The sequence below is a fragment of the Vipera ursinii genome (assembly GCF_947247035.1).
Source record: "Vipera ursinii genome assembly, chromosome: 2".
Lineage (NCBI taxonomy): Eukaryota > Metazoa > Chordata > Lepidosauria > Squamata > Viperidae > Vipera > Vipera ursinii.
The window spans coordinates 258,891,522-258,904,351 of NC_139513.1; the positions used below are offsets into that span (position 1 = coordinate 258,891,522).

Sequence of the window (12,830 nt, forward strand, 5' to 3'; positions counted from 1 at the left end):
ATAGTAAAAATAATCACGACACTTTGCAATCACAAAGTAAAAATCACGTGAGTTTTATCCTGTAGAAAAAATGAAAGTAGAGTTTAGGTCTTCTATATTTACCTTTAGGGGGTACACTACTTTGCCTGCATTATACAGTCATTTCAGTGACTGTGTATTGGTTTATATAAGGAAGTTTTGAAAATGTTGATATGATGCAAAATTTAAAGTACAAAAACTAACCAGAACCCTAAATAATGGAAATATATTTCTTATTTTGAACTATTAGCACAGTCAATAACTTTAAAGAAAAACTAAGGCTGGAAATCATAATTCAGTGGCAAGTAAAATCATGTAATACATGTAATAGATAAATAATAAATATGCATATTGCTGTATTGCACATTTATGGATCCTATTTATTATTTCAGTTGAGTAAAAAATATTTGTTTACTAAGCATTACCTGTTGTTTAGTCAGGCAAGCCAAAAAGCTATTGTTTCAGGTTAGGCTTAGATATTTGTCTCAATTTCATAAAGTTATGATCAAAGAAAAAATTGGGAAACTAATCCTTTCTGAAAGGGAATTTAAGAACATTACTATATTATAATGATTCCTACCCCAGAAATGTTAGGTGGCAACATTTCATGTAATAAGTCATTGTTGTAATGATCACCATATTTATCAAAGCCAAAGCTTAAAATAACTTATCAATGTTAAACATCACATTGTAAAATTGTAAATTGACACTTCTAGATATTCTACTAAATTAAAAAGAAAAAAACAAATACAAGGGTTGTGCTATATAGTTCCTGTATTCATCTATGATTTTGATTGCTAATGTAAAACGAAAGATTTTGTAAGGTTAATTATTTAATAAATGACACTAAATTTTAAAAATAGTTCATTAAATATGTTTGAAAAGCATTGTTTAATATTATTTAAGTATTTTTATTGTATGAAATTATTTATATTTATAGTACCACACAGAACATTAGCTCTGACTTTGGCTTAATGAGCAATGACCCATATCTGTGCTGCCTCAGGATATTTCTTCAGAAATAACATTTAGCTTGCATTGTCTATGTCAGACTTCTTTTGGCTCACAAGGCAAAATACTGCTGTTCATTCCCATAACACAAGAGTTCAGATAGCAAAACTATGAACTCACCACAAAAGAATTCCAGGAATTGCTATTATTAAATGTTATCACTATATATAATCATGTTCATATTTCTTATACCTCCTTCGCTTATAGATCATTTATTTTGGATAGATAGAGTTTAATTAATTCCTTGGTTTGGTAACATCTAGTATCAGGTTGTTCGTCTTTTACTATTGTGACCAAAATTTCACAATGTGAAAGAACAAAACATTTGTGTTTTAATACTGTCTGAAAGGAGAAATGACTTGTTCCAATTACATTTTTTTCTGACTGGAAATTTTTATTAAGAGTTTCACCCACGTGAAAGGCATGATTTTAAAAGTTGTACGTGTTATGAACTATTTTTTTAAAAAAATAATAGAACTTATACCACTAATTACATATTTATGTTTTTGTAAGCTACCCATAATCATTTAGGTGGTAGTATATAAAGTTGTAAAATAATCATAAGGAGTTATTGGGTTCATGATATCTTAAAAGCCACAAGTAAAACACTGGTATTTCTACAGTATGTAATAGCCTTTTTTTTTGGCAACAGTGGAAAATGCAATACACACATACACAGAGTAACATGTTACATAACAATGCAGTTTCATAATTACTATTGGTAATGTGAAAGAACACAAACAAAATCATTTATAATATGCTTCTCAAAAGCAACTTACAATGGTAGGCAAAAGATTATTTACTCCACTATTTAACCTTAAAAACCTATTGCTTGCTGTTATATGAAAAATGGGAATAATAAATTCTCCAACAACAGACATATCTTTCAAACATTTCAAATAATCTCTCTCTCTCTCTCTCTCTCATACACACACAGGGAGAGGGGGGGGAGTGAGCAAGGGAGCGAGAGATGGTTGGCTTAGTTCTATATATAATAAGCTAATAGTGAATACCTATGTCAGATTCATATCATCACAATGTATCTGTTATTAAAATATTGACATCCACTGCAAACTGTTATGTTATGAAATATATATGAAATATAACATAACATATATTATATACTTTAATATCAAAGGCTTTTACTGATAGGTAATGTCTGTCAAAAAATGTCCCATTTTGGAATAGTATGTTGCTCTAAGTCTGTTATAACCACTAGGGGAAAAAAATCTAATCAGATTTTTAATATGTTTTTTTCAGTCTCCCAAATGCATTTCTAACACTGTTCCAGCTTCTATCTAGAACTGGGTTACCCAAAATTAAAGCAAATATTTGGTCATTTTGACACCTTCACTAACACATAGCCTAAAACCAATTGGATTGCTTTTGTTAATATAATCTGACAAAAGACCATCACAAGCAAATTACCTTCTGACAAGTATATTATCTTTAGGATCAGAAAAGTCTATGGAGGTTATTAAACAGAAGTTTTAACACATAGAATTCAAAAATGATTTAAGTTATTCAGATGTTTTTGATTGGCACCATAATGTATTCTGTGTCTATATAACCTCTTTCTTTTCTCAAGAACTTTAATAAACATTAACTTTTATTGTTTTAGAATTTTGTTCATGATACTTAACAGTATTTGAAAAGCATTTTTCATCAAATATGAATGAAACAGAATACTCATTTGAATGTTAGATGAGATTCAATCCCTACAATAGTAATGAACTATCTAGGGATAATTCTCAAAGGTAAAGGAGGGCTCTTTCTTATTAAAAAAGAATTAAGAGTGTCTCTACTGACAAACTAATGAAATTCTCCACATGGTTTTATCTTTTTAAAGAACTGGATAATTCTACATGTAGGATTCACTACTTTTGTCTCAGAGAATAACTAAACAATTAATACTCTGTCAAGAGAAAAAGCTTTCCTTTATCAGAGTTCCTATAAAAAATTAAAGGCATTATCAGACTGATTTATAGGTTCTATTAATTATACATAAATCAAGCCTATTACTTTTGTAAAAACTTTCAAATTAGCTATCATCTATGTGCTTTCAGGAATAGTCCAGAACTATACTGTGGCACCTTTGGAACATCAACCACCATCACCAATGAATTTAGTCCTAATACTAATGACTAGTAATGTGTTTTTTTTTCTTCATGAGGCCGGGAATACTCTGGTAACAGGAAACTCATGTGTAAGATTCTGATTTTCTTTGTGATCTTGCTTCTATTTATACTTCATTGCTTTTAAATGGTTTTTGAAGAATGCTTTAATTGTTGATTTTATTATACAGCGTCTAGAGCAGGGGTGTCAAACTGCCGGCCCATGGGCCGGTTGCATCATATGGAAACCGTGCCCATCCCAGCTCCGTCAATGCAAAAGACTTGCGATATGTCACGACACGTCACGTGATGTGGCAAGTTTGACACCTATGGTCTAGAGTCACATTTGTGAGACAGCGATATAAATTTTGTAATAAATAAATAAACAAACAAACTAATAAATAACTGCTGGGAATTTTGAACTTCCATAAATAATTTTCAAGCTTGGTAGCCTGTATTGCTTTCTTTATATTAAAGGCTGAACCTTCATAAACAAGTTCTAGCTCAATTCCTCAAACAACTCTAATATATGATACCCAATAGGTTTAACAATAAGTCACGGATTCAAATGTACTACCTTAAAATATATATGTCCCTAATCTTGCCACATTGCCCTCCCTTCAAGATTCTTTCCTACTTAACTTATCCTTGATTTAGAAGACTATTGTCCATATCTTCTAGCTTTTGAAGTCTTCAAGTGATCTTTGAAAACCCTGTGGCTGGATTTTCAAAAACACAACATTGTGGAAATCTGTGACATACCTGGCACTTGACTCAAAGGGCTTAATTTATTCAAATCAACAAAATGCTCAGTTTTAACCCACAGTCTGACTGCAATAAAGGATGCTTACTCTTTTTGTTTTAAAGGATCTGGTTGTGATTAACATGCAAAAGGCAATTACTTTGTATATACAATTTATATTACAACACACTAAGATAGCATTTCACATGCAGGCAGTATCCAAAGAACAATAACACCAAATAATAATAATAATAATAATAGGAAGCTGCTTTCATAAAGTAAGTCTATTTTAAAAAGTTTAATTTCAGATTGTTTGAAAGCATATATTTTAAAACAAAATCTGCTGTGGAATCTTTTTATAACATCTTTTTCAATCATTTACGGTATGTAAAGATGCTGGCTTGTAAATTATTTCTAATACAACAGAAGTCATAGTCTCAGTACCTTCTGATTCAGCAACAATCTCACTTTAATCCATGAACTCGTCACCTAATAAAACACTTAAGTAGACATTTTTCTGTGGAGGGAGGGGGTTTGCTCGTACACACCCCAGACCTTCAATCATTAATCTGAATTAATATTTCTTTTAAATCCAGTGTTGTAAAGATGCTATGTCATTTACCATCTTCCAGGATATTTTAAATTCCTAATGTAGTTTACAACTACTGAAAAAGTTAGTATCATGCTAACTAGTGTACAAACCACTATAATTATGATATCTGCAAACTGGATACATTTTGTATCATTGGGAAGAGATAAGACATTCTTTATTTAACAATGGAAAGGCACTTTCAGGGTCAAGAATCTAATCCAAACAGATGAGACTTCCATATAAAAACTTTCATGTTGTACATCACCCAGAGTCACTTTCTGCTATGCAAATATAATAAATAAATAAATAAATAAATAAATAAATAAATAAATAAATAAATAAATAGCTAGTACAGTACTTAAAGTAATTCTTGGTTAAGCAATCTATTCATGCCCACTATGAAGAACAACAGACATAGGCAACAACAGATATTCTATTTATGGAATAATCAGAAAGGAATATTCTGTGAAATTTACAAGGGTAATGTGTTGCTTGGGGGGGGGAGAAGGTGAAAAGGGGATAATATAATTCTACAAAACAATGTCATTAAGATTTTTTTACTAGTCATGATATATTCACCTTTCAGAAGAAATCATCACATTAATTCAGAATCTGATGACATCTCTGTTCTGAATACCCAGATTAAAGCTGCACAAACAGTGCCTTCAGCTAAAACTGAATAAATAAAAGGTTTGATTATAACCTTCCAATTTACATATTATTTACTTTCCCCAAATTGCATAATATATTTGGATGTAAACAAACAAAATTAGTACATATTTTGTTTAGCTGATAGCACTGCAAATGCCATTGTTAATAGCTACAAACTATGGAATGTTAACATATGGCAATGCTACACTCAAGTAGTAATGCATGGTGTGGAAGCCATGAAAGTATAATGTCTTGTTCCACAGGTAATGAATTTCAATCAAATGATATGGTAATATTAAGCAGTAAGCTCAAATAATATTGTATCAGTGTTTAACAATGGTAATAATTTCCATATTCACTTAACCAGCAACTATTAGTAATATCCTATTATGAAGTATTTCAATATTCAGATATAAAAGATGCATACAATAATTGAGGACTAGTTTATACATATAATTTGTCATATGTCTCTGAGCCAAATATCCATATTAGGTTGAACATCCAGTCTCAGTATTACCTGTATCTTACCTGTATCATTTTGTGGAATAGCAACAATATATACTATGTCAGTTTGGTTTTCCAACCCTGTATCAACCTCTGAAGTAGCTGGGGGCTCTTCTTGAGACTCTAAAACCTCTGTGGGTGGTCCTGTGGGCTGGGAAACTGCAGTGATAGTTGATGAAGTAAAATATTCAGTATCTATTTCTGGCTCTACCGTTTTGCCTGTAAAATCATCATCAGTAGTTTTAATGGGAGAAATAGATTCATCAATTATCAGCACATCTTTACTTGTATCCTCATCAGGCTCCCTATCAATCAGAGGTGGCTGCGTTTTGATAATTAAAGGTTTGGATGCTGAAGTTGGTGGGATTTTATCTACTGCAGTACTGACAGTGGTGGCAATGCCAGTTACCACCATTGGTTTGCTTGTTGCACTAACTGAAAATGAAATGGGTTCCATTCCTATGTTCTCTTCTTTTGTTCCTGATCCTTCTGGACTATGAGTTGAAGTATCTACTTCCCCCATATCAAACTTTTTAGTGACAGGAGCAGCTTCTTCTCTAGAGATGGGGACTACCAATTTGTCCAAGGAAGAGCTATGTTCACTTCTGGTAGTGGGTTCTATGGGAGGAACACCTGTTGCTATCTGCTTGGGATCAATGATTCCAGGAGAAAATTCAGACAGTGTGACTGTTTTGTAATCTCTCATTTTTATATCAGGACTTGTTTCTGTAGTGGTATAATTTATTTCATATGCAGATCCTTCAGCAGCTACGTCATGTTCAGGTAATGAATATAATTCTGGAACAACAGTGGGGAAAGCTGGGTCAGTGACCAATGTTTGCATAATTAGATCTCTGGTAACAGATTCCTGTTGAATCACTTGTATGACTTCTGTGAGTGCTGCATGAGTAGTAACTATACCTGAATCTTTAGAAATCTCATCTTCTTTGGTGTCTGAAATCAAAGAACTGCTATAGTCTTTCTCTGAAATTGCAACAGGAGTTGCGGTCTTTGTGGCATCTGTAAATATAAAAGTTTGATTTATTTCAATACCTTCTGTGACCATTGCTGGGTAATCTTCTCTTGAAGTATCTAAGTTTGGTTGCTGTTCAGTTGTATTCTCCTTATTAGTCCAAATGTATTTTGCATCTGTTTCCATTGTTTCTTGTTGCCAATCTGGTGTTGGTGTTATTGGGTGGTGACTTGACACTTCAACTCCATAGCTGGTAAAGAATCCTTCTACTTCATTTACATCTGTAGCAACAGGCATGTGCCTTGTGGCAGACTCGGACCCAAACATGCTTTTTTCACCTATTGATACTTCTGATTCTGAAAATATATCTGAAGCTGTGGGTACTGGAATAAATGTCACAGTATCTTTTATCTTCTCTGAAACTGCAGGTGCCACTGTGTGCTCTTCTTCCTTCTCTACAGAATCTGTTGAGTGTACCACTCTAATTCTGTCAGATGTTGTAAGCACTGGTATTTCAAAGCCTGTTGAATAAGCTGGGGCAGATATTGTTTTGCTTTCAAGTGAAGTTGTTACTGAATCTGGGGTATCTGTGGCATTCTCATCTAAGATAGGCATAGAAGATACAATTTTATCTAGCTTAGAAATGGTACTAGATGTTATTAGCTTCTGATCAGGCAAAACAACCTCTTTTTCTTCTACAGATTCATAAATACTAGTGAGCAATTCTTCTGGAATGACAATAGTTGTGAGTTTATCATCACTTTTTGCTTCCACTGGTATTTTGGTGGGTTGTGTGCCAATATGTGTTTCTTCCTTTGTTTCTAAAGGTACACTCAGGTTATTCCCTGCTAGAGCATCCACATGAGTTCTTTTTGGAGCTACTTCTATTTGTTCAACTGGACTTTCAGAACTTGCTTCATGGAGATCAGAAATATCTTGGGTAGGTATACTCTCCACTAAGTCACTTAACACAGTCTCTGATTGGGTCGTTTTTGACAAATCAGAAATGTCCGTAACAGTTTGAGGTAGAAGGGTAGATAAATTAATGATTTGAGGTGCCTTCTTTTCTTGTTTTACTTTAACCGTTTCTGATGTGAATAAAGTTATATAAGGATGAAGTGTAGTTTTTGGAGGAATTACATTTAGTTCAGTTAATGATTTGGCAGATCCACTTTCCAAAGGAATATTCAGTTCAACAGTTGAAGAATCAGATACATTCTCTTTACCTAGCAAAAGATAATAATAAACACATTAGAAATATTTACACTAGTTTTGTATTTTATCATTACAATAGCTTGAATCCAGAATGAATTTTAGAGATACTGAACACACATTCTTTATCTCAGCCCATGACCCTAAAACATTATTTGTTGATGCTTTGAAGAGAGTAATTATAATTAAATGAATCAATTTACCGCACATGTAAATCAATATATCAATCTGTAACCTATTTAGTTGATTTATGGAACAGGTCAAGTCTCTTAGGAACACAAAATCAGACTTAGTAATACTTTGTATAATCATCATCATTATCATCATCATCAATTCTTGTGGAAATTCAATGAAGCAATTTTTTAATACTGCAATAAATAGTTATTTAAGTAATTAAGATTTTTTTTAAAACTGGGAAAGATGGGCCACCAGTTGCAGCAGAATTTATGAAACTTAAATTCAGTCATTTTCAGCCATTTTGAGATGAGAACAAAATTAAATTCATAATTATTGTCCTTTATTCTTTGGATGCAAATATTATACAAGACTGAAAAGGTGGCTGCCCTTATGTTCTCTGAACTGATGATTATTGTTACTCATCTGAAGTCAGGAATTCTGCATTATTGAACAATTTGTGTTTTATACACTGAACACTGTAATAAACCATTCTGCAATTGATAGAAGCAATCTACCCAAGTTTATTATACTAACAGTTCACTTTATTTCAAAGGAACAGTTCTTTTAACAGTATCTTTCATTATAAGGATGCACATAAGCAGGGACTTCATTGACTTTGTAGAATGTTCAGTTTTAGTGCAAAAATAGGAACTTGTAACCAGCAGTAATTCTAATGAACAGTGCACCTTGCACTGTCCTAATGATTTACAGAATAATTTCATGCAACAGCTTTAGAAAAACCAAATAAATGGGGATCCGCAACCTGTGGGCTGCGGCCCACTAATGGGCCGTGGTCTAATCACCACCGGGCCATGTGAGTGCCCAGTTGGTGCATGCGTATCCATGCGCACACCACCTACTCACACGAGTTTTGTTGTGGGTACTTGCAGCCCCACTCACTCAAGAGTCACCGTGAACATTACGACCACTCACAGTGGACACATGTACACATGTGCCTGCCCCACCCACAAAATCTTCCCCTCTTTCCCTCCTCCCCCAGCTCTGGGCCTCCAACCCGAAAAAGTTGGGGAAACTCTGATATAAATTATAGCATGTTGTATACAGCCAACCCAAGGAAGAATTAGAACCAAAGGGTGCAAAGAAATAGGGCCAAATAATTTTCTTCCTGACTACTTTGTAACTATCTAAAGAAGGCTCTTTACACTATTTAGCAGGAAAAAATAACAGATATGGTGTTGTAATCCAAGTCCCACTCCTTTATACGTGCATGTCATATTAATGAAACTTGGGATTGCAATACTGCATCCACCATCTTGTTTCATTTTTGATGAGTGCTGTTGTGCCCACAGTAAAAAAATGACAATAAAGGTTATCTTATCTTTGAACACCCTCCACATACATGCTGCAGTCAATAAAAATATATAAAATGGATAATGGCGATTCCAATATTTCTCAATCTTGGTGGTTAGGGAATTCTGGAATTTAAAGTCCACACATATCTTAAAGTTGATAAGGTTGAGAACCATTGCCCAATTCTGTCAATAGCTTCTGCTTTATTTTTTCCTGTTAAATTTCTCAGTACAGTACACTTAATTTTCCACAGGAATTTCATATTTGGAACTTGCCTTATTATTCTTGTTTATACTTAATATTCATGAATAGGTTTAACAAAATCCAGAATGTCACATTACATGTCCATTTGGGAAAAAACTTTATTCCAGTTTAGCCAGATGCTTGGGTGGATTTCAACTGATTTTTGCCAATTTGCAAAAATCAGGTTTATTTGACTATTATTACCGAGTACTGAATGATCATTATGAGCATCATTCAGGAAGCTGAATTTTATTTGTAAGATTTTTTTTTAAAGGATTTAGGTTCAAGCTGTTTCTTCTCAAAGGAGACATTCAGTATAATTAAACTGCCTTTTGTCTAAAAAAATGATCTAGAGGAATTTTTTTAAAGGTTTTACACCGCTTTTAACCAATTGCTGTTGTACAGATGTTTTGCATTATTGAATTCCTTAATTCATGTGTTCTGGGGGATATCTTTTTGTGCTTCTTCTGATGCAATACATGAGACACTTGTTCCTAATAAAAAAAATCCAGATTGTTTACAGCAAGAAATCCGATTATCTTACTAAACATTTGTTACATCAAAGACTGTCCTAATTTATGTACTTTTTTAACAACCTGAAAAAAGCTGCTTTGAGATTCTTTGGAACTGGAAAAGGTGGTCCTGCATTTCCTTTAGGAACTTAATGTGGTACACAAAATGTGATATCCTCTCATTTTTCCCACAAAAACTTGGTGATGTGGAGAGAAAACAATTGGCCCAAAGCCACCCAGTAAGCTTCTATGGTGGAAGGTGGCCCTGAATTTGAGTCCTGCTGATATAATCTGATATCCTAAACACTTGGTCACAAATGCTCCCTTTTATATTATGTATTTTATGGAGCTGGAGACCACAACTCTTGAATATTGTCTAAACTGATTTTTTTAAAAAACTTAATCAAAAGAAAGCAAGATTGCTTGAAGCAAAATAAAGCAAAATTTAACTTTATGAGCATCCTGACAAAAAAAATGGATTGCTACAGTAAGTGCCTGAAAAAGTGTTCCCTTCTCCCCCCAAAATAAACTGGAATGAGTAGTAAGATTCCATGTGATATAAAGAGAACAAGACTGTAGTAACCTTATCAGATTGCTCTCTTATAAATATATTTTGGCACTAGACATGCCCACGATGGCAACCATTTTCTGTACCAGCCAGTTCTACACCAAGATAATTATTTTGTGGGAACATCCACAACATGTTCTTAAATTCTAAATGTGCTCCAGTCCCAAATGATTGCCTATTCTAATACCAATTAATCTGTTCTAATACATATCCTACATTGCAGCATCTAGATTTCACGATTTGTTTTAGTAGAGTTCAGTGAAAATTTGTAAACTCAGTTAAAAAAATATGGTTAATTTCACTGAATTACTCTTAAAAAAGAAAAAAGGAAATGGCATCAAATAGTCTTGTATAGAGCAGGGCCCATTAAGAATATGTTTTGCTCTAAAGTAGTATCTTGTTTTACAGTATTGAAAATTAATGAGTAGCCCTGGTAAGGTCTTATACCATTATTTTATTAATGCTTCCATATTCATAAGAAAAATTCTTTGAGGGACACATATATATGTGAGATACTTTAAACTGCATAGTCCAGCACAACTTCAGAGAATTTGTTTCTAATTAGATTTAGCTTAGCTTCGTATATAACTTTTTCCTGAAAATGAAAATAGTTTTTATTGTAAGCCGTAAATAGGCAATAATAATATATAGTGATTGGGTCAAAAGATGAACATTTCATACATTTATCAGTGCACCTGTCAAGATATTGTCATTACTAATATTTTTATATAATATTTTATAATGGGTGTGTGGGTGGGGGTGGGTGTATTCTTACTCCTTATCCCTATAACTCCAGCTAAGCTCATACCTTTCAAAAGGAAAGTAGGGCCACTGTTAAGAGCCATTCTAACGCACTCTATAATTGATCATAAACTCTCTCAGAGCAAAGCTAGTAGTCACAACTACTGAATATGTCATGTATGGGCATTTGTGAGTGAGTAGTGACTATGAATCATTTAATTTTAATTAAGGATAATTTAATTTATTATTAACTTTTGTATTGTTATATTGTTTTAATCGCCTTGTGAACCGCCCTGGCTCCTACGGGAGAAGGGTGGTATATAAGTCTAAATAAATAAATAAATAAATAAATAAATAAATAAATAAATAAATAAATAAATAAATGGTTGGATAGGGAGAAGCATGTGTAAAGGAAAACATAGACAGCAGAAAGGAGAAAGGACATGAACAAGCAACTGGGGAGACAGTGATGGCAACATTGATGACTGCAGCTAAATAATACGTTGCCCCAAAATAATGTGATATCTGAGGACAGCTCTGAAAATGAGTAGTACATATATATTTCATTGTGCCCTATACTATTCAGAAAGTCTTCCTCTGGAACAGTGTTGTTGGCTGGCCATAAAAAACAAAATTTTTCTCTAAGCTTTAATAATCTAGTGCAGGGGTCTTCAAACGTGGCCCTTTTATGACTTGTGGACTTCAACTCCCAGAATTCCTCAGCCAGGCACGCTAGCTAAGGAATTCTGGGAGTTGAAGTCCACAAGTCCTAAAAGGGCCAAGTTCGAAAACCCCTGATCTAGTGTGTAGGATTTATGAACTGAGTCTAAAACCAACAGCAAACATGAAACAAATTATTAGTATTTTAGAAACTATGTCAGTGGTTCTCAACTTTTTTTTCACCACAGACCCCCAATACTTAATTTAAGATTGAAATAATAAAACTTCAAGCCTTTGCGGGCTGCCTGTGACATCATGGTCCCCCTAGGGGTCCACGGACCACAGGTTGAGAACCACTGAACTATGTTATGTCAGTAAAAATAAATTCATTATTAAAATGATTGCCATCATTGTTGTGGTTTCCGTTTTAAAAACTGCTTGGGGCATTAAATAGCCAGAAAACCAAGTAATACCAACATGTGTACTTGGACTTAACTTGGCACAGCAGGTCTCAATTCACTATGTAAAATATATTGGTTTATTTGTTGATTAGTTTGGTTGGATACTAAATATTAATTGAGTAATTGGGCCTGTCCCAGAATTGGGATTTTCTTTTTGTCTATATGCTCTGCACCACCTAGTCTTGTGTAATTGGAACAGTATGCAAACATTATAAAATAAACTGCTTCCTATTAAAAAGGGTAAAAGAGAATTAGAACTCTGAAAATAAATCCAGAATCTTTACTGGGGAATGCCTGCAAGAACAACAAAGGATTAAAATTATATCAGATATGATATGAC

The 12,830-nt window shown here is 33.5% G+C and overlaps 1 protein-coding gene across 1 annotated transcript in view; it reads right to left on the reverse strand.

The window, feature by feature from the left end:
- Positions 1 to 12,830, reverse strand: part of VCAN (versican) — a gene marked incomplete at its 5' end in the record, with an annotated part of 84,523 nt that overhangs the window by 45,678 nt on the left and 26,015 nt on the right. The window contains one exon of the mRNA XM_083357246.1: positions 5,657 to 7,831. Within this exon, the coding sequence (XP_083213372.1) occupies positions 5,657 to 7,831 (2,175 nt within the window). The remainder of the gene's footprint in view (positions 1 to 5,656; positions 7,832 to 12,830) is intronic.